This window comes from Chrysemys picta, chromosome 5 (assembly GCF_011386835.1).
Source record: "Chrysemys picta bellii isolate R12L10 chromosome 5, ASM1138683v2, whole genome shotgun sequence".
Lineage (NCBI taxonomy): Eukaryota > Metazoa > Chordata > Testudines > Emydidae > Chrysemys > Chrysemys picta.
Genome location: NC_088795.1, coordinates 86,243,188 through 86,263,024, shown reverse-complemented (window position 1 = coordinate 86,263,024; position 19,837 = coordinate 86,243,188). Strand labels below are relative to the sequence as shown.

The window sequence follows — 19,837 nt, the reverse complement described above, 5'->3', positions numbered from 1 at the left end:
TTAGATAACTAATTAGCAATGCTCTGAGTTGCAGTTTGGGTAGCTCTCACATTCAAGCTTAGCTTTGCATCTTTGTTACCTATGTCACCTTAATGGACTTGCCCCACCTTTTATATAGCTGCTGGGTGTATTAGTTAGGATTATAACCAATAACTATAAAACCTATTTTATTTCACCTTATTTTTAGAGTATGTGTAGCTTAAAGCATAGCACATGGAGCTGAGCATTATGAGACTTGAGTCAGTGATTTGCTGCATGACCTTGGACAAGTCACTTAGACCCAAAGCCCCAAAGGTATTTAGGCACCTAAACCCCAGACTTAGGTGTTTAAGTCCCAGGTTTGGCTCTACTGTGATCCACCAAACTCCCTCCAAATGCTGTAGGTGCCTAAACATGCTTAGTGCCTAAGTTTTCAAGGTAAAAGTTCCCTAAGCCTCTATATTTCAGGCTCTGGGCATGCATGCTGCTGCCCCACTTTAGGCATTCCTGTCTCCCACCTAAGCCCCAGAGCAATTCACAAACCAGGATTGCCTAAGTTGCATATGGGGCCCTATATAGTGAGTATGCTCAGAGGCCCCTTACTGGATAATTCCCATTTAAAATCTGGCTGGTGAAGGGGCCACCTCCATAACTTTTAGACCAGTAGTTAAAGCACTTGCATGGGATGTGGGAAGCCCAGGTTCAATTCCCCCCTCTTTGCAAGAAAGGGAGGAAAGATTTGACCAGGAGATCCGCCTACCTCTCAGGAGGATACACTAACCACTGAGTTATGGGAGAGTCTGATGTACTTCCTCAGTCTCTATTGAAGATGTTCCCTTGTGGATAAATAATGAAAGAGTGATTGAAGCATGGGGACTGGCTCCTGGGTCTCCCTCCTCCCAGGTGGGTGCCCTCACCACTGGACTACAGAGTCATTTCCATTCTCTCTCCCACCCAATGACTGTTTATCCACAGTGGAACAGTCTTTGGGCCAGAATAGCCCATAGTGGGGTAGAACCCCTCTCTGAGAGGTAAGACACCCCTGTTTTAAGTCCATTCTCCCATCTGGTAACAGAATTTGGGTCTCCCACATTGCAGGTGAGTGATCTGGGCTAAAAGATAGAAGATGGGCAGTGACTCCTCTACCATTTTATGTGTGGAGTGAGGCAGATGCCCAAGTCATTCCCACAAGAAGTGGCTTAGGCAGCATGTTCCAGGTTGTGGATCATTAAGCAGAGATAGATGGCCACCTCTGAGAGGGGGTGGGGCTTAGCACAAACCCTGTCATAGCCTATGGGAATGCCAAGCTTAGGTGGCTCTCTGCCTAGTATCCTAGCTTTGGTGGATCACATTCTGATACCAGCTATTTCTCCCCATTCATTGTATAGGAGCCTAACTCAGGCTTTGTGGATGGCAGTATTGTCCCTATGAATTTCTAGGCACCAATATGATGCTCATTGTTGAAACGCTTAAATTCCTTTGTGGATCCAACCCTTAGTCTGATCACATGAGATGCTGACTACTTCCTTTAATGGTAGTTGAGGATATTCAGCATTCCACAGGAAGTGCTCTGCACCTCCTACAATTGGGTCTTGATATCTTTGCCTTGCCTTTTTTTTTTTTAAAGAAGGAACGTCATTCTGCTATTTCTGTAAAGTGCTTTTAGACTTATGGATAGGGAAAAGCATGATATAAGTGTGAATTAGAATTATTTTAAATCTGCTTAATTTTAGTATGTATGTGAAATAAATAAGGATATAATTGCAAAGTACTGTATTAATGCAATGTTAAGGTCGCATAGATCAAACAATCTTCTCAAGAAATCATGAGCAAAGGTTTCAATGGCAATGCTAACGCATCTGTATTGCACATCTTGTATGATCTGTGATATTCATGTTATGATAAAATGTATAGTTTATCAGAAAAATGGGAATTGACATAACATTGATTTGAAATCCTTGAATTAAAGGGCCATAGAAATGGACAGTGTTATAACCTTTTCAAACATACCTCTTTCATGTGCCACTAGTCAATCTTATGCTGACCTAAATATGTATAAGTGTAGTTAAATGCATATTCAAAGATGTGTAATTACCATCATCTTGTTCATTGCAAGGGATTGAACGTAGAACTAGTAGTTAATGGTTGATTATGCCCTGAAACGTAGGCTTATAGCCCTTGTATTTTTTTTATATTGTTGCAGGGCTTTTTTGTGTGAGAATCTATAGAATTGTCTACTCCTTTCATCCATCTAATATCTTGGCCTATAAAATATTTTGTGGCAATGAGTTAGTCATTTGCTGGGGTTTCATGTAAATTAGACCCGGGGGAAGAGTTAAATCCAAATCTGATTAAAGAAGCTCCTGCTTTTTGATTAGAAATAACCCCATTTCTATGGCTCACCTTTGGATTTGATCACCAAATCCTTCACTCAGCTTTTAATGTACACCTTCTTATTGTCACCTGGCTCCATGGAACCAGTCACCCTATCCCCATGAAAAATGTGCAGGAGAGGTGCCTGGAGGTTGAAAACTGAGATATTCCCCTAGTAGAATTTCTCCAAAATCATTCAATAGGGGAGGGAGAGCAGAGCAGCATTTTCTCCTTCCTCACTTGCCGCTAAACCCATGTGAAATGAACAGAGTTCTGCCCCTTAATGTACAGATCCTATGGGGCCTGAAGGAGGCAAGGGGAATCTATGCTTAGGCCCCATGCTTTTGCCCTGGCTTTAGAGCTACCTGATCCCCTTGACTACCAAGTAGCACACCTTCAGTGACCACTGTCCTAGCCTACCCTCATTGCTGCCCTCCAACTTGGCCTGCGTGGGCCTATGTGGAGACTCCCAGGCTCCCAACAGAATTGTACTGATTAGATTTCTTCCCCCTCCAACCTGTCTCCTGGAGTATGGGGTCAACAGTGTCAAAGCAAACTGATATTTCATTAACTTTTCACTGGGTTCCCTTTTGGGGCTTGGTGTGGAAAATATGCTGTTCTCCAGTCTGTCCCCTCCCACCCTATGAACCCCAAAACTCCACAAAGGACCTCTTCCTCTTCTTGAACAAAGGTTCACATCTCATTATTTGTTTTTTATGCAGGTGAAGTAAATTTCAATGATAAGGAAACAGAGCTACTGAAGAGTATTGTATCACTCTGACAGTATAAAAATAGTGCTCTGTAGATATGCAGCTCAGTAGGTGAAACTGGTCCCTCATAATTTTCAGTAGATCATTTTTGTCTGTTTTCTGCTACATCCATTGACCTCCCTTATGAGATGATTGCTAAAGATTCAGATTGCCAGTAAGATTGGCAGAGTTTTTCTCCCTCTGCATCCCTGGCACACAGTGACTTGAGAACCTACAAGATATCTATCATGAAATACCTATTCAGTATAAGCTCTAAGATATAACCGCATTTGCTCCAATCCCTCAGATAGAGACAAGCACCTACAAGATCTCTATCAAGCATTCTTAAAACTACAATACCCACCTGCTGAAGTGAAAAAACAGATTGACAGAGCCAGACGAGTACTCAGAAGTCACCTCCTACAAGACCGGCCCAACAAAGAAAATAACAGAACACCACTAGCTGTCACCTTCAGCCCCCAACTAAAACCTCTCCAGCGCATCATCAGAGATCTACAACCTATCCTGAAAGATGATCCTTTACTCTCACAGATCTTGGGAGACAGACCTGTCCTCGCTTACAGACAACCCCCCAACCTAAAGCAAATACTCACCAGCAACCACACATCACTGAACAAAAACACTGACCCAGGAACCTATCCTTGTAACAAAGCCCGATGCCAACTCTGTCCACATATCTATTCAAGTGACATCATCATAGGACCTAATCACATCAGCCATACCATCAGGGGCTCATTCACCTGCACATCTATCAATGTGATATATGCCATCATGTGCCAGCAATGCCCCTCTGCCATGTACATTGGCCAAACCGGACAGTCTCTACGCAAAAGAATTAATGGACACAAATCTGACATCAGGAATCATAATACTCAAAAACCAGTGGGAGAACACTTTAACCTGTCTGGCCATTCAATGACAGACCTGCGGGTGGCTATCTTACAACAGAAAAACTTCAAAAACAGACTCCAACGAGAGACTGCTGAGCTGGAATTGATATGCAAACTAGATACAATCAACTCAGGATTGAATAAGGACTGGGAATGGCTGAGCCATTACAAACATTGAATCTATCTCCCCTTGTAAGTATTCTCACACTTCTTATCAAACTGTCTGTACTGGGCTATCTTGATTATCACTTCAAACGTTTTTTTTCTCTTACTTAATTGGCCTCTCAGAGTTGGTAAGACAACTCCCACCTGTTTATGGTCTCTGTATGTGTGTATATATATCTCCTCAATATATGTTCCACTCTATATGCATCCGAAGAAGTGGGCTGTAGTCCACGAAAGCTTATGCTCTAATAAATTTGTTAGTCTCTAAGGTGCCACAAGTACTCCTGTTGTATTCAGTATAGATTGGTAGACTCTGTAGGAAAAGTTCTCTTTTGTGATTGAGCCAGTTTTTTCCTAGCTACTGTACACAGTTGCAGGCTATTTATATACATTGAATACGATTCAGGATTGAGCATGTCAGCAGGGTATTGTATGTTTCAAACTAACAAAAAATGAGTGGAATGCAGCTCCATTGTTTTGCTTTGTCACCACATGAAAGAAAACTGTTTGTTTATTTTTTTTTTTTTGGTGGTCAGCTTAGTAGTAAAGGCAAACAAAATAGTTTACTTCCACCCATAACAAGCCAACTGTGTGTATCCTTACACAGTGATTATAGGACTGATCCACAGCCCTTTGAAATCAAAGGTACTACTAATGTGCTTGATAGTGAGCGGATGCATAACTGCTTTGCTGGATCAGTGACAGAGTGCTGAGTGAGCACCTTGTAGGATTGAGTCCTCAGTCTCTGACAGGCCATCGGGGGAGCAAATTCCAAATGTCAGGGTTTACAACTAAGAACCCCTCTATTTCCAGCATTGGAAAACAGAGTCCCATATTATGAGACATCCTAGGACTCAACTGCCGTGATTGGACATAACAGAACATATAGGTTTTGTGATGTTACTAAGTTACTGTTTACATAGAGCTAGGTGACAAATCGACAGAGCCAGCCTTTGGACTTCACAAAGCCCACAGGCATAGACCTCAAGCCCTAATTTAGTAGAACTATAAATATCAAGGCTAATCTCATCTTCCTTTTTTTTTTTTTTTAAAAAAAAGGTTCTATTTTTGTTATTGCAAAGAGAGCCTTGAAAATACCAACTGATTGCTAGGGTTAGCTTGTCACATTGATTTTTTCCCTAGATATCATAGTTTATTCAGACTCTCCTACAGCTATCCCATCTGACAGCCCCATGTGAATATTAATTTTTACTCTTTCCCCTATTGTTTCGGTGGGTCTTTCACACAGCAAGCTGGGAAAGAAAAGCAATTGTTTTAAAAAAAAATCACACTGTGTTTTTACAACAGAAATTTGGTGAATTCAGGGAAAGGTGCCCAGGTGCTACCTTTAGCTCATCTTTTATTTTTAAATTGATCTGATTTCAAGTTGACAGTGTCCCTTTAAATCATAGTATACAAAAAATCAGTGTCAAATTACTCGATTAGCTGAACAGACTATAAGCTCTCATTTTAAATAGAGGTCACTAAACATTACCTCAAACAAGCAACTGAGGTTTCTCAGTGGAGCCGGAGAGGTCATTTTACTGTATTTCCTTGGCAGATGTGTCTGTCCAATTCTTGTCAATCTGGGGATATGGAGAAGGCAATGTGCTGAGTAGTGTCAGATAAGTATTTTTGAAAATAATTAAAAATAAAGGGGACTCAAGGAGTAGGCAGAAGTGATTGGTGCCAATTTGCCAGCAGTCATTACAGATGGAAAAGGACTGCTCTGTAGACTACAAAAATGACGGTAGACCACTAGCTACTATCCCAGCAAAGCCTTCAGATTCCAGATAGTGAAAGATAAGGGCAACTTTTCATTTCTTTCCTGGCATTGTGTCTTTGAAATTTTAGGCTTATGGATACTTACATTAAATTAATATTTCTAGCTACATCATTTGGATATTGTGGTTAAATAATTGTCATTTTCTGGGTAATTTCCTACTTCTTATTAACCTTGGACATGTTCTGCCTGTGCTTGGGGAAATGTGAACTTGAGGGTTTGCTCATATTCTTGTGGCTTGGCCTAGTTCTCTGTATTGTAGACCAGTCAGGAGCACTAGTTTCCTCTCACAAAGTTTCCCAGTGTGCTATGGTGTCAATATATGCTGAAATTTTTTTTTTTTTTTTTAAGGAGCTGGAGAAAGAATGTCAGAAAGTGCATTTAATCACTGTTTTCCAAACCACATTGTCCACCTTTTGTTTGCTTGTGCAGAATAAACTTATAAAATGCCAAATAAAAAAATAAGCTTCCAGGAGGGCAGCCCCAATCTCCTTTTTAATAAAAGTTTAACACCACACCTCAGAGCTATCAACATTTTCTGAGGTATAGTTAATTAGTAACTTTTATTATCCTTATTTCTCTAGTACTTCAATACAGTACACTTCAAGTAGTGGCATGTGTACATGTGATTTCTTTGTCTACTTATAGACCTGTTTCTGTCTTAAATACAACTGCATGCTTCCAGCTTTGTCAACATATGGACAATTCTAACGCATCCAAAGAAAATTGGTAAGACCAACTCTGCCAAAAGCATAGGGAGATGTCCATATGGTTCTGATCCTGTGCTCTTGTTAGGGTTGTAGGAATTGATCCTATGTAGGAATCCTTTCTTGATGATGATGAGCACTCTGCAGAAAAGGCATCCCGATAAAGATATACCCACAAAGGTAAAATATTGATGAACAGATCTTTGGACCAAATTCATCTCTGCTGTAACTCTATTGACTTCAATTAGCTTTCACCAAGGTTGGTTATGGTCCTTTATAGTAAAACGCAGTAAGAGCATTGTTGAAGAACAGCTATAAAGTAAACTGCTTTAAACATTAGACTAATTGAAGTTCACTTGATTCCATAATGTAACAAAACCCTTTTTCTTTCCTAGGCCACTATCTGTCACATAGAGTCTATGGGTTTGTTATTCCTTCCATTATTTCTTTAAATGCATATAAAAGAACCCGCTTATTTCCTTATATTGTGTCTGGTGCAATTTTTAAGAACCCATTTCATTCAATAGTTTTTCAAAGGGGTTTTCTTACCATATGGTATTCATTACTTCCTATTAAATTAATATGAATAAGATAGGTAACAAATATATTAATGTGCTGTAAAGTCTATCTATGTAGTAGTTTCTTATATGGTCACCATCACTGTAGTATCTGATTCAATGGATACCATCTACTATTTTATTCCCCTATGGAAAGCATAAGAGACTCAACAACATTGAAAAAACAACACAAAAACAGCATTGTTTTGCCTGATTCTTTGCTCACTTATATCAATGTCACTTCATTGATTCTCCACCATACACTTCGTATAGCCATAAATACCAGTGCTAAATGGGTGTAACATGCTATCAAATCAGAACACTTTACACCCATTTTTCACTTGTTTTGCACCATGTGCATACGACTATACACAAGTAGCTGGTGAACAGGGAAACATGCTCACAATGCAAGGCACTAGAGAATCGGACCACTGACTTCGGTGGAGTTACTCCTGATTTTCTCAGATGGTGAGAGGAGAATCAGACCCATAGTTTCATAGAAAATCAAATCTTTCCTGGATTTATCAAGGTTGGCAGTTTGCCTACTTGTGGGGACTTTGCACTGATTAACAAGTGAATGACTTTCACAGAAAATTCTCATGCATTGTGTTTTGAATCATTGCTTCAAGTAAAAAACAGTATTCATGTCCTTACCTTCAGCCTATCTCTCCTCATGCAGAACTTCAATAATTTCTTCTAACGAGGTAGATCATTCCTCCAAATTTGGGGCTCAATTCAGTGGAAGCAATCCCATCATAGGCAACGACTCCAGGGCTGGAGCACCCACAGAAAAAAATTAGTGGGTGCTTAGCACCTACTGGCATCCAGCTTCCCTCCCCCTCCAGCACCTCCCACCCATCAGTGGCCCCACCGATCAACTCCTTCCCCTTCCTCTGAGCACCTCCCATCCACCATGGATCAGCTGTTTCGTGGCATGCAGGAGGCACTGCAGCGAGGGAGAAGAGCGGGGATGGGATGTGCTTGGGGAAGGGGCAGAAGTGGGTGGGAAGAGGCAGGGCGGAGGCATGGCTGGGGTCTTGGGAGGAGGCAGAATGGGGGTGGGAAGAGGCAGGGCAGGGGTTAGGGGGAAGGGGTGGAGTGGGTGCAGAGCCTGAGACTGAGCGTGGGTTGAGTACCCCCAAGGAAAGGAGGAAGCCAGTGCCTGTGAATCCCCTTGACTTCAATGGGTATTAGTTCAGGTCCAAAATCTCTTCAACAGACAAATCATATATTAGGAAATGAATCCAATTGCTATAGAATCATAGAAATGTAGGACTGAAAGGGACCTCAAAAGCTAGAGTCCAGTCCCCTGCACTGAGGCAGAACTAAGTATTAACTACGCCATCCCTGACAGGTGTTTGTCTAACCCGTTCTTAAATATTGCCAGTGACGGAGACTCCACAACCTCCCTAGGTAATTTGTTCCAGTACTTAACTACCCTTGCAGCCAGGGCTATAACTGGATCATGAGGGATTTCTCCTTTAAAAAAAATCATATTTGTTTATTATGCATCCATAGCCACCATCTAGGTGGCATGTGCGATCTGTTGTATTTCTAGCTTTTATTGACTTAGAAGCATATTCAGTGGGACAGTGGCTACAAACTGTACTGACTCCATTTTTTTCCATGCAAAAGCTGCTCTTCCAGACCTCAGAAGGGAAATTGTTTTAACCAAAATTGTATGATGTCCCAGCAAACCATGTCATCCATAGTAACCAGCCTGTCTTCTCTCCAGAATTTTTGTTCTGTATAATGAAGATAAATGGAAAATGGTCAGGCTTTGTAGACCCAGTACCCCTTACAGTGTCACTACAGGGTTTCACTTAAGGCTATGTCTTCACTGACAATAAATAAGGTGTGTTTTTACTGAGGGGTAATTAACACACAGCTATCCCGCTGTAAAAACATAGCCAAGACAAGGCACTTTCATTTATTAACGTTACCCCATTATTAAGTTTTAGGACAAGGAATTGACTGACACAGATAATGCTACAGTTCTAAAAGGGCACAGTTTTTAATTAGTTTTAACTCTGAGACTAATTAACAGATTTATTTTAAATTCACTGAAAGCAACTGGATTTCCCCAGCTGGGCATTCCCTAATGTAGGGAAACCCTCAGTTGGTGTTAGGAGAACTCTGTTGCACTCCAGCTATTTTCATCAGGTAGCTAGGCCTTTGGAGGCCATAGTCAGCCTGCAATATACAGCTGCTCTATACAAGATTGGCCTACAGCTGCCGCAGAATGAGGAAGCGCTAACCAGCTTGGGTTCAGTCATGGCAGACTGTTACAGACAGCAGATACCAGGTCAAGCTGAGAATCTAGGCCAGTCTGTTTGTATGATCATTAAGTATTCACAGAGAGAAATTCAAGCAGATGCATCAAATAAGTAAGTAAGTGCAATTCCCAAACGAGTCTCTAGGCCAAATTCTACACAGACTTTAATGGTGGTGTAAATATTATAAGTCAGATTCTGCTCCCACTTACACTGGTACAAATAAATGTAATTCAGTGCAACTACTCCAGATTTAAACTGGGGTAACTCGAAGCAGAATCTGGCCTATGTCAATATGATGTTTAGAAAATGGATGCAAGTAGCAAAGTAATACTTCACTGCGCTGACATTAAAAGGGGCGGGGGAGCGCTGTGGTACTGCTACTCTTACTTCTGTGCTGCTGCTGACAGAGGCGCTGCCTTCAGAGCTGAGCAGCTGGAGAGCGGCAGCTGCTAGCTGGGAGCCCAGCTCTGAAGGCTTAGTATAAATGGCATTGTGTTGTGGTGACATCTACTTATTGGGGTCTAATTTCAGAATGTCAAATCAGGGTAAGTTTTTGAGCATTTACTTTGCACCATCTCAGATTGCTAGCTTGGTGCAGGTTATCCTTACACATGACATGTAACCTTTAAGACCACCATTTATATTACCACTGAATTTGATGCACCTACATTTTTGGGCCCAATCCTGCATTTTTTGTTTTCCTAGAAATCCCACAGTGTGGGAGTTCAGAATGTGCAAGGGATGAGGGTCAGGCCCTACACAGAAATCAGGGCCGGCTCTACCATTTTTGCCACTCCAAGCAAAAAAAAGAAAAAAGAAAAAAAGCCACTCGGACTGCCGCCCGGAATGCCGCCCCTTAGCATGTGCCGCCCCAGGCACGTGCTTCCTCCGCTGGTGCCTGGAGCCGGCCCTGACAGAAATATTGCATCTTAATATCCAACTACCTGAAAAATACCTCTGAGCTGCTTAAACATGAATTTAAATAAACATGCCAACGTTTCAGACAAAAACTAGATCTATATAAAATTTTAAAGAGAAAATGGATATTTATTTTGAGTTACATAAGCTTACTACTGCTGTCATCACCAGTTCACGGTGGACTTTTTGATTTTCAGGAACAAAAATATGTTGCTGATGCACAACTGTTTCCTTGCTCAGATGTATAAGGGCAATTGCTTATAAAAATAAAATTTAAAAATTGATATTAACATACATGTAGATGTCCTGTCTCTGCCTAATATTAAGCAAAAATTAGATTAATCTGATTATAAAACTTCCTGGGTGACTTTAGCTCTAACAAAAACAAGAGCTCAAAGGAAGATTGAAACAACTCAGTAAATGCCTGTAAAAATATGTCAGATTCTTGGGCTTGCTGGAAGGGATGGAGCTAAAGGATGCTGTGGCAACACTGATATTATGCCAGGGTCTGACAGAGTTTAGCTCCTGTTGTTCAAAAAAGATCATGAGTACCTCTCAGAAAGAACGGTCAGACTAAATGAGCATGAACACCTCCCTTTCCCCCATTCGCCTTGATAGTTGAATTCCAACGCTAAAGAACGGGGAACATGTGCATTTGATTTGGCTCTTAAAATTGAACACAATATCGGTATATATTGAATGTTACTAAGTAAACAATAAAGGAATAGAAAATGAGTAACAAAAACTGCACAATAGTCACCGTCAGTATGCAACTTTGAAGAGATTGGATATGCAGCTCCAGGAAGCAAGTAAGTAGAAGTAATCTTAGGGTCTTTTCCTTTCTGGATAGCAACTCAAGCCCAAGGGAAGAAAATTAGAAAGTTTAAATACAGTTTACAGTGCAAGATAATACTGTACTAAAGAACCCGATTATCCTCTCACTTATAATTAGTGCATCTGTTTCTGTATCATTTCCCAGAGTCCTGAAGAAACTGTTATGGTTGGCATAGTTTCAACTGCCATGTGGACAGGGTCTAATAAAAGAGTTAAGTCTTGCTCACAGCTTACCTTTAAGTCATTAGACTTTACACACATGAACAAAACATAATGCTGTTTGAAGTTGGAATATCTGAATTCAAAAGGCATTGTTTTCTTGTTAAAGAACTGAAGGGTAAATGAGGATGAGCATGAAATGAAGTTAATGTATTGTACAAGCACAGAATCCTCAAACTGGGATGTGATAAGATTTGTCTGTGAAATGGCACGTTGGTGATATTACATGTGTATAAATAAGTTGAGGTCCTAGAGTTCCTCAACAAAACTGTTGTAAGAATTTTTTTAACCTGGGCAAAACAACATATTATTCACAGAAACAGCCGGATCGTTTTAACTGAAACTAACCCAAGAATTTGAGGCAAAAACCCAACTTAGCATGGAAAAATTCTGCCCAAATAGTTGAAGTTTGTCAAATTATATGCAACTGAAAACTGTATTATAATAGAAATTACAAGGTAACCTTAACTACATGTATCACTACTTGTGCTGCCTATAATGTTTGTTACGGTTTGTTTTGTTGCACTTCATAAACAAATCTCTGACACAGATTATCAATCAGGATACAGCTTCAGAACATTTTGGAAAGGGAAGGCAGATTATTTGTGCAAGCTCTTTTTAAAACTTGCATCTTTTCTATTGCCATGAGTTTGAGTTAGAAGCTGGAAGGGGTGGAGGAGGAAAGTTCCTCCCTACTCTCTCATATGGTGCCCTGATTAACCACAATCTCTTGCTGAGACTCCTGTTAGTGGGTACCTGTCAGTTTTTATGCTTATCCACCTTCTAAAATGCAAGTTGTAACAACAACATGACATTTTCTAAAGTCCTGTGTGTGCTGATGGAATTCCCTGAAGGATCCCTCTACATCTGTTTTTTTCCTAGTTTATATGTATGCTTCAGAATCTGTGTTGTATCATACAACTAGGCACCTTGGCTTGTACTTTTAGCTTTCATCTGCCAATTATTATGAACAATTTACAAGGTGTTTTTAAATGGCTCCAGCAGGCAGAGCTCCTATTACCAGAGATACTATTGCTGGTTCTCTGCTACATCACAGTTGCACATGGACATAGTGGACAGTGGTGGCCAACAGGAGCTGGTTGCTGCTCCCTGATGCCCAGACACTTGGCCCTAGTGGAAGTTAAAGCAGAAATAATTCTATTTCTACTACTAGCATGAGAGCTTAGGAGAGCAGGGAATCAGGAATAGCTAAGCTTGACTCCACTGAGCCCCCTTCTGCCTCCAACATGCCCTCAAGCAGGCCCTGGACTTGGACCCTTTTCCTACTTCTTCCGGGAGTGTAAGTGTCAGCTGGCATAGAAAGTTGAAGAGGGAATTCTCTAGGGGGAATCTTCAGCAAATTAAAATCCAGTTCCATGGGAAAATGTGACACTCTGAAAAAGATTTTGTTCTGATTTGGAAGGTTAGAAACTTTGAAATTTCCCACAAATTTAAATTCACTCTTCACTGCTTATGCAGTAAATCTGGCCCAGAAGGTTACATTCACCTCTAGTGTAAATAGGCAAAATGTTTCAATGATTTTGACCATTGATTTTGTTGAAAAACTCTAATGCCTTATAATCTGGATAAAATTATAAATTGAACATTTATATAGCACTTTTCCTCCATAGATTTTCAAGTACTTTACAAAGATGACTAAAACATTATTATTTGTTTCATATATAGGGAAATTGTAGCACAAGGAGTTTAGTTGACTTACCCAATATTATACAGCAAGCTGGTGACAGAGCAGGCACCAGAACCCATGTCCCCTGATTCCCAGCCCATTGTCTAACTATTGAACCAGATTGCCTGGCAAAATTGGTGTTTGTAGTATTAATTTTCTTTGTTATATTAAACAAATAACAAATGAGATCCACAGAATTAAATATTTACACATATTTTTGTAATCAAGCTATAGAACGTAGATTCTAAAGTTTTTTCCCAACCTTTCACATTGTGTCGTTAGAGAGAGGATGTTAATAGTGTTGATTCTTCATTATTGTCTCCAAACAGTTCCTCCCCAAATATAAATACATAAGCAAAATATAGTGTAAAGCTAGAAATAGAAACTATTTCTATAAGTTAATTTTGGCTATCTGCAGGCAAAGGCATTAGTCCTTGGAAGGCCAGGAGCATGAAATGACAAATGCAAATTTATGCTAAAATAATCAGGCACTAAAATAAACAGTTCTGAAGTATTTTGTTCTCTCAGATAGTAATGATGGGGTTTGTATAAAACATGTATTTATTTTTAGCAATCCATCTAGTGATGCATTATAGTTTAGAATTTATCTGTCACAACATTTTTGGAGATGCAATATAAACTAAAACCTCTTTGCTTTAATGATTAAATATAATCCCAGCTCTATGAAGTCTCCCTTTTGTATCAAGCATACAATTTGCTTGCATCTAAATTAGTTGGCCAGCAAGAAAGGACAGTGGAATCTTTATAAGCAGCTGACTTCTCTTGAGTCTCATTTTACATTTCTGGTTCCATTACCATTCAAGTGAAAGAAGATACTGTAGGTAAAATAGAAGAGGTGAGTAACAGAGACATGAGGGCTGCCAAACATCAGCTACTAGTGAGAGCTCCAAAAATACCTAAACACTCACTGGTATTACAAAGAACACAAGACACTATTCTCTTGGGGCATAGGTAGCACCTTTAGGAATAGCACTACAGCATTGTCTTTTATAGGACCTTTTCCTGAGCAAAGGCTGTAGGATCAGTCCCAATGTTTCTCAATCTCAGTTGGACAAAGAGAGGCTACTTTTCAAGTACAGAACAGAAATCAATATCCATACAAACCGAGGAGACACATGGGGCAGTCACATGTCCTCCCCTTTAGATTGTGTAAGGTGACCAGATGTCTGGATTTTATAGGAACAGTCCCAATATTCAGGGCTTTTTCATATATAGGTCCATAAAACATACTAACAATATAAATGCATTATTCCTTAAATGTTTCCTATATATATCTCTTTCATTGATTATGAATCTTAACAAGTTATGAGATTTCTATAGGTATCTTACATGTTACTCTTTATGCATAGATATACTGTAAGACATATTTATGAGGTCTGAGGTGGGAGATGTTTGCTAAGAACAGGGGACTCTTTACCAAAGGATTTGTGTGTAATGGGACCAATGCCATATGTTTCCATGTTTCCATATAGTAAATCTGCAGCTTCCTTACCCCCCTAAAAATCAGATATTTGTTATTGTTTTTTTTAATTTATTTTCTGTCAGGCAGGACATATTTCATAGTAAATAGCTCCATTTGTACATTTCCCCAACATCCACTTAGAACAGATGTGACACTATTGCAGAATTCATGACAACTTAGTGGTTGTGATGCTTTAACAAATCTCTAATGGCAGGAGACAAACTTCAGCTCATTTCACAGAGATTTAATAACATAACAACATCGCTTCTATCACTATGGGAATGTAGCCATTTTTTAAGAGTTGTTTTCAATTCCTCAAGAATGTTCCAATAATCAGCACTAGATACACAGGAGTGATTCATAAGAGAAAAAGACACATAGTGAGAGTTAAAAATAAGACAAATAATATTACATCATTATGGACAGATTAATATGGGATCTTTAGGATCTGAGTCTGGTGGGCTGAAGATCCCAATGCAACAATGAGACAGTAAGACCTAAGTTTTAAAATATCCACTGATTTTGGGTGCCTGTTTGGAGATCTCCAAGTTGAGCTCCAGGATACTGGTGAACTGAAACACCCCAAAAGTGTGGGGAATTAAGGCCAAGAAACTTTTTCTCCAATCTTCAGCTGTAGTGGAGCAGTGCTTAACCCAGCTGAAGAGGGATACAGGCATTTTAAAGCCAGCATTGTATGCCTCAGGTCTTTGGGCCACTGAGGTACTGTTCCCATCCCTGCTGTGAATCAGAGAAGCCTGAAAGGGATGTTTGGGGATCTGGGGAGTCCTTACCATGCACTTTTCCCCTAGTCACATGCACTTTGCCAGCAGCTGGGCTGAGAACTGGCCTGAGGCTCTGACCCTTTGAAAGAAAGATCAAAGGAATCCACAGGAAGTTAGTGGGTTAGCAGTGTGTAAGGGGGAGATAGCAGAAGTAATTCTAGGCAGTCAGTGGAGCTTCAGAGAAAAATCTTTGCAGGAAAGCTATAGGCCAAATTATGGTAGGAACTTTCCCTCCCTCCTCAGTGCACCACTTTCTCCCTGAAAAAATAAACAAACGTGGCACTATGTTAGGTTTCTGACTGTAAGGAGAGGTTAGAAGGCAGAGTTCTAATGGATCTATGCCTCCCACTCCACTTAATTCATGCTGATTTGTGATTTCCATTCTTTCACTCTCCAAAGAGTTTAACAATTTGAAGAGAGAGGAAAACTATCAGAATAACTACTAGTTCATAAACATTGAGACATTTCTCACAAAGGATGATTAAAGAGAGGACTTTTTTTTGCTTGGCGTATTGCTGGTAGCTAGGATAGTGTTCTTTGTTCAATCATGAATGACACAGCAACACCCTTATTATTTCTTTGATTGTTCTTTATTTGGGTTGTATAATTTGTATCAAGTGAAACAAATTCATTCTGCTCTGTGTTGTGGTTCCTATCTAATGATTGAACAAATAAACTGATCTTTGTTCTGTAATCTTGCATGAATACTAGACTGCTCCAGGACATGTTCAAACCTGTAGAGGAAACAAATTAATACTAATAGGCAATGCCAGGCACAGCAAGGAACACTTAGCAGCTTGTGATTTCACTTCCAAATTGTACTTTAAAAAAATCCATCTGAACTCGTTCTTTAAAAAATAAAGGTTTTACTTATTTGATAAGAAATATGGGATCACATTTGAGTTAAAAACACTTTACTCATACATTTTAATGCAGTCCAAATTGATTATACACAAAGAAAAACATGGAAATGCAGGAGAGGGGGTGCTATATTTTATTTGCATAATACCATCAATATATCAGGTGCTTTTCAAGCAGCTAGGAGGAAAAGGTCCTGGGCCTGAGGAGGTTACAATCCAAATAAACAATGTGCAAACACATGAAAAAATATGCAGAAAGAAGTTTGCTTTGTGTAACCGAGTTGTACATCAGTCTACAGTACCTTTTCTCATGAGATTTCCAAAAGGGGAAGGGAAATGGCTTTTTCTGCCACTTTTGCATTCAAATATTAGGAATATGTCCTAGCTCAGCTGACAAGTATTGTTAGCATTCTCATAAGTTAAAAGTCTGGATTTATCCTACAGCAAGCTCAGGAAAACTGCTGAAGATTTTATCAGCAAGTTTGGGAGCAATCTATTTTTTTCTTGCTAGAGAATTTACTATTTAAGCCTTCCATGTCTTATGTTTACATTAAGTGCAATTTGATCAGCCTCAATAGGGCTTCTTTGAATGCATTAAGTAATCTTCCTTCCTTTTTCCTCTCCAAAATATTAAGGGTAATTTCATAGTTATCTGTAATATCATTCATGGCTTGGCAGAGAATGAACCCTCCTCAACTCAGACTTCTGAAAGGAATTTGAGAATTCCCACAGGAAAGAATGTGTTCCTAACAGCTCTAGAAACCTACCTTTTTGTTTGCATTGGAAAAACAAGCTTTCATCTTCACTCTAATGATTCAGACTTATAGATTGTACATGAGGAAGATGCAGGATCACTTTGTGTTTAATGAGCAAATTGGTTAGAAATAACTGCTGGAGGCTCCTTTTTGATATTGAATATATCATATTGTAAACATGTGTATCTTCCTGTCGTCTGTGGATTTTCTATGTGGCTGAACTGTTCTATACTAGTAGGCTGAAACTTATCTTTTAAAATATTTTTTTATCACTACAAAAAGAATAAGTTTAAAACCCACTGTAGAATTTAAGCTAAAGTTTATACTGCAGCATAGAGATGCATATGAACCACATCTCATTTATTTATAGGCTTTCCTCCAGCCCTCATCAGCCTGGTGTCTGAATGCCACACATTTGTGTATCTACTCTCAGCAGTCCCAGTGAAGTAAAGTAAATGTCACACCTGTTTTACAAAGGGGTTCAATATCACACAGTGAATCCATGAGAGAGCCCAGAACCGAATCTAAATCTCCTTATCCCCAATCTGCTGCCTTAACCACAACACCTTCCTTCTTTATTTCCCAATGTATAGTGTGTGACACTAGAAGGAATTTAAATAGTGAGTAGCACTGAGTGGGGCAGGACACTGGCCACCAAGTAAAACCATGGAGAGATACATGAATACCCCTCCATGCCTATCCCCTGGGATTATTGCAAGAACTTTCACAGTATTGGCACAGGAGCCAGCAAACAGCTGAGATCAGGGGAGTTTGATTGGAAAGGAGAAGGGAGGCAAGCCCCTGTTCCTTAGTGGCAGAGTGTGTGTTCTCAAGAGTGTCTGCTTGCTTGCTGGGTTGTTTTCAGTTTGCAAAGTGTGGTAAGGGACAGTATGTTGTGAGAAAAGGATTACAACTGAGCTTTGATTAGGGGACCAGGCTTCCCTAATCAGCAGGCCTATAAAGGCAGCCAACTGGTCAGCCAGCAGCACATGAGCCAGCAAACAACTGAAAACAGGGGAATTTGGAAAGGGGGGGGGGGGGAAATGTTGTGTGGGTTTTCTGTTGACAGATGCTTAGGAGGGGAGGCTCTGCTTGTTACAGAGGCAGCAGGGGTAGTGACCCCCAAAATGGATAAAACACTGAAGATGCAAGATGTACATTATTCTGGAGAGGGTACCTGAAAGGTGCTTCATTTGTATGATGTGCTGCCTGATAGATCTGATGAAAGAGAAGATCTCAGGTTTTGAAATTCAGGTAGAAACTATGGCTGAGTTTTGACAGGGATTTAAGCAAATGATGAAGGAAAGGCCAGAGGAGGCTGAAGGGAAAACTCAGGACTTGCATATGCAAGCTGGACTAGACAACTGTGAGGGTAGACTACTGGGTGAATTAAGTGGCTAGTGGAAATATGTACTTACAAGAACCAGGTAGAGGAAAAGACCAGCTAGTGCAGGAGATGGGGCTAAGGAATAGGTGTGCTGAGTTGGAAAATGAAGGGGAGAGAGTCACTAACAGAAGATGGGAGAGCAAGGAAGAATAGCTAGCCCTACAAAAAGAGGGGCAGAGACAATGGAGATAACCAGAGTTCAGAGTACAGGAGTACAGAGTACAGGAAGACAGAGGATGACTCTCAGAAGACTGCAAGTGAGAACAGAAGACAAAACTATTTGCATCCAGAAGGGGCAAGGCTGGAGAATCACAGCAATACCAGGAATTCAAGAGCAGCGAATAAAGAACTGTTACGAAAGATCCACACTATTGCCTGGGCGTGTCTTGAAATGCTCCTAGGGTTTATATAGGGCAGGGAGCCAATCAGGAACTATGGGGCTGCTGTCTGTCAAACTCTTGAGCCAGAACTTCCCATGGTCTGTGTCCACAGCAGGTCATGGAATGTGTAGTGTAAAATGGTTACAGCTGCTGCTGGGTGGCAGCCTGGAGGTCTCAGTTGCCTAGCAGCTCTACTGGCCTGAGTTCTAGACCTGTGGGGCCTTATCCTGAGGATAAGATTAAAGGTTTAAAGGATCCTGAGGAGGAGATTAAAGATAATCTAGGTATAGCCCACCCCCTAAACAAATACTTGGTCTCATTTCCTAATAAGAGTAATGAAGAGCCTGGGCACAGTGAACAGGGTGTCTACTGAGAAAGAAGATGCATAAAAAGTGAAAATTACAAGATCCAAGGTAGAAGCCAAACTCAAACAACTTAATGGGACCAAATCATGAGCTGTGCATTGTCTTAATCTAAGAACATTAAAAGACCTGGCACATGAAATTACAAGCCCAATAGCAAGGATGTTTAATGAATCGGTAAACTCAGGGCCATACCCCATGGGAGAACTGCAAATATATTATCTATATTTATGAAAATGGGAGGGGGAGAAAGTGGTATGGGAAACTATAGTTTGACCTGAATTATATGCAAGGTCTTAGAACAAATTTTGAAAGACAGAGAATTTAAGGATATAGAGGTAAACAGTAATTGGGATAAAATACAACATGGTTTTACAATGGGTAGATCATGCCACACCAACCTGATCCCTTTCTTTGAGAAGATAACTGATGTTCTAGACAAAGGAAATGCAATAGATTTAATCTACTTGAATTTCAGGAAATCATTTGATACAGTTTCACATGGGAAATTCTGAGTTAAATTGGAGAAGATAGGGATGAATATGAAAATCGAAAGGTGGATAAGGAACTGGTTAGAGGGGAGACTACATTGGGTCATAATTAAAGGTGAACTGTCAGGCTGGAGGGAAGTTACTAGAGGAGTTCCTCAGGGATCAGTGTTGGGACCAAT

The 19,837-nt window shown here is 40.1% G+C and overlaps 1 protein-coding gene across 1 annotated transcript in view; it reads left to right on the top strand.

The window, feature by feature from the left end:
- LOC135984072 (uncharacterized) overlaps positions 1 to 19,837 on the top strand; it is an 82,024-nt gene that overhangs the window by 32,914 nt on the left and 29,273 nt on the right. Inside the window, exon 4 of the mRNA XM_065598511.1 lies at positions 3,409 to 4,204. Within this exon, the coding sequence (XP_065454583.1) occupies positions 3,409 to 4,190 (782 nt within the window). The 3' untranslated portion in view covers positions 4,191 to 4,204. The remainder of the gene's footprint in view (positions 1 to 3,408; positions 4,205 to 19,837) is intronic.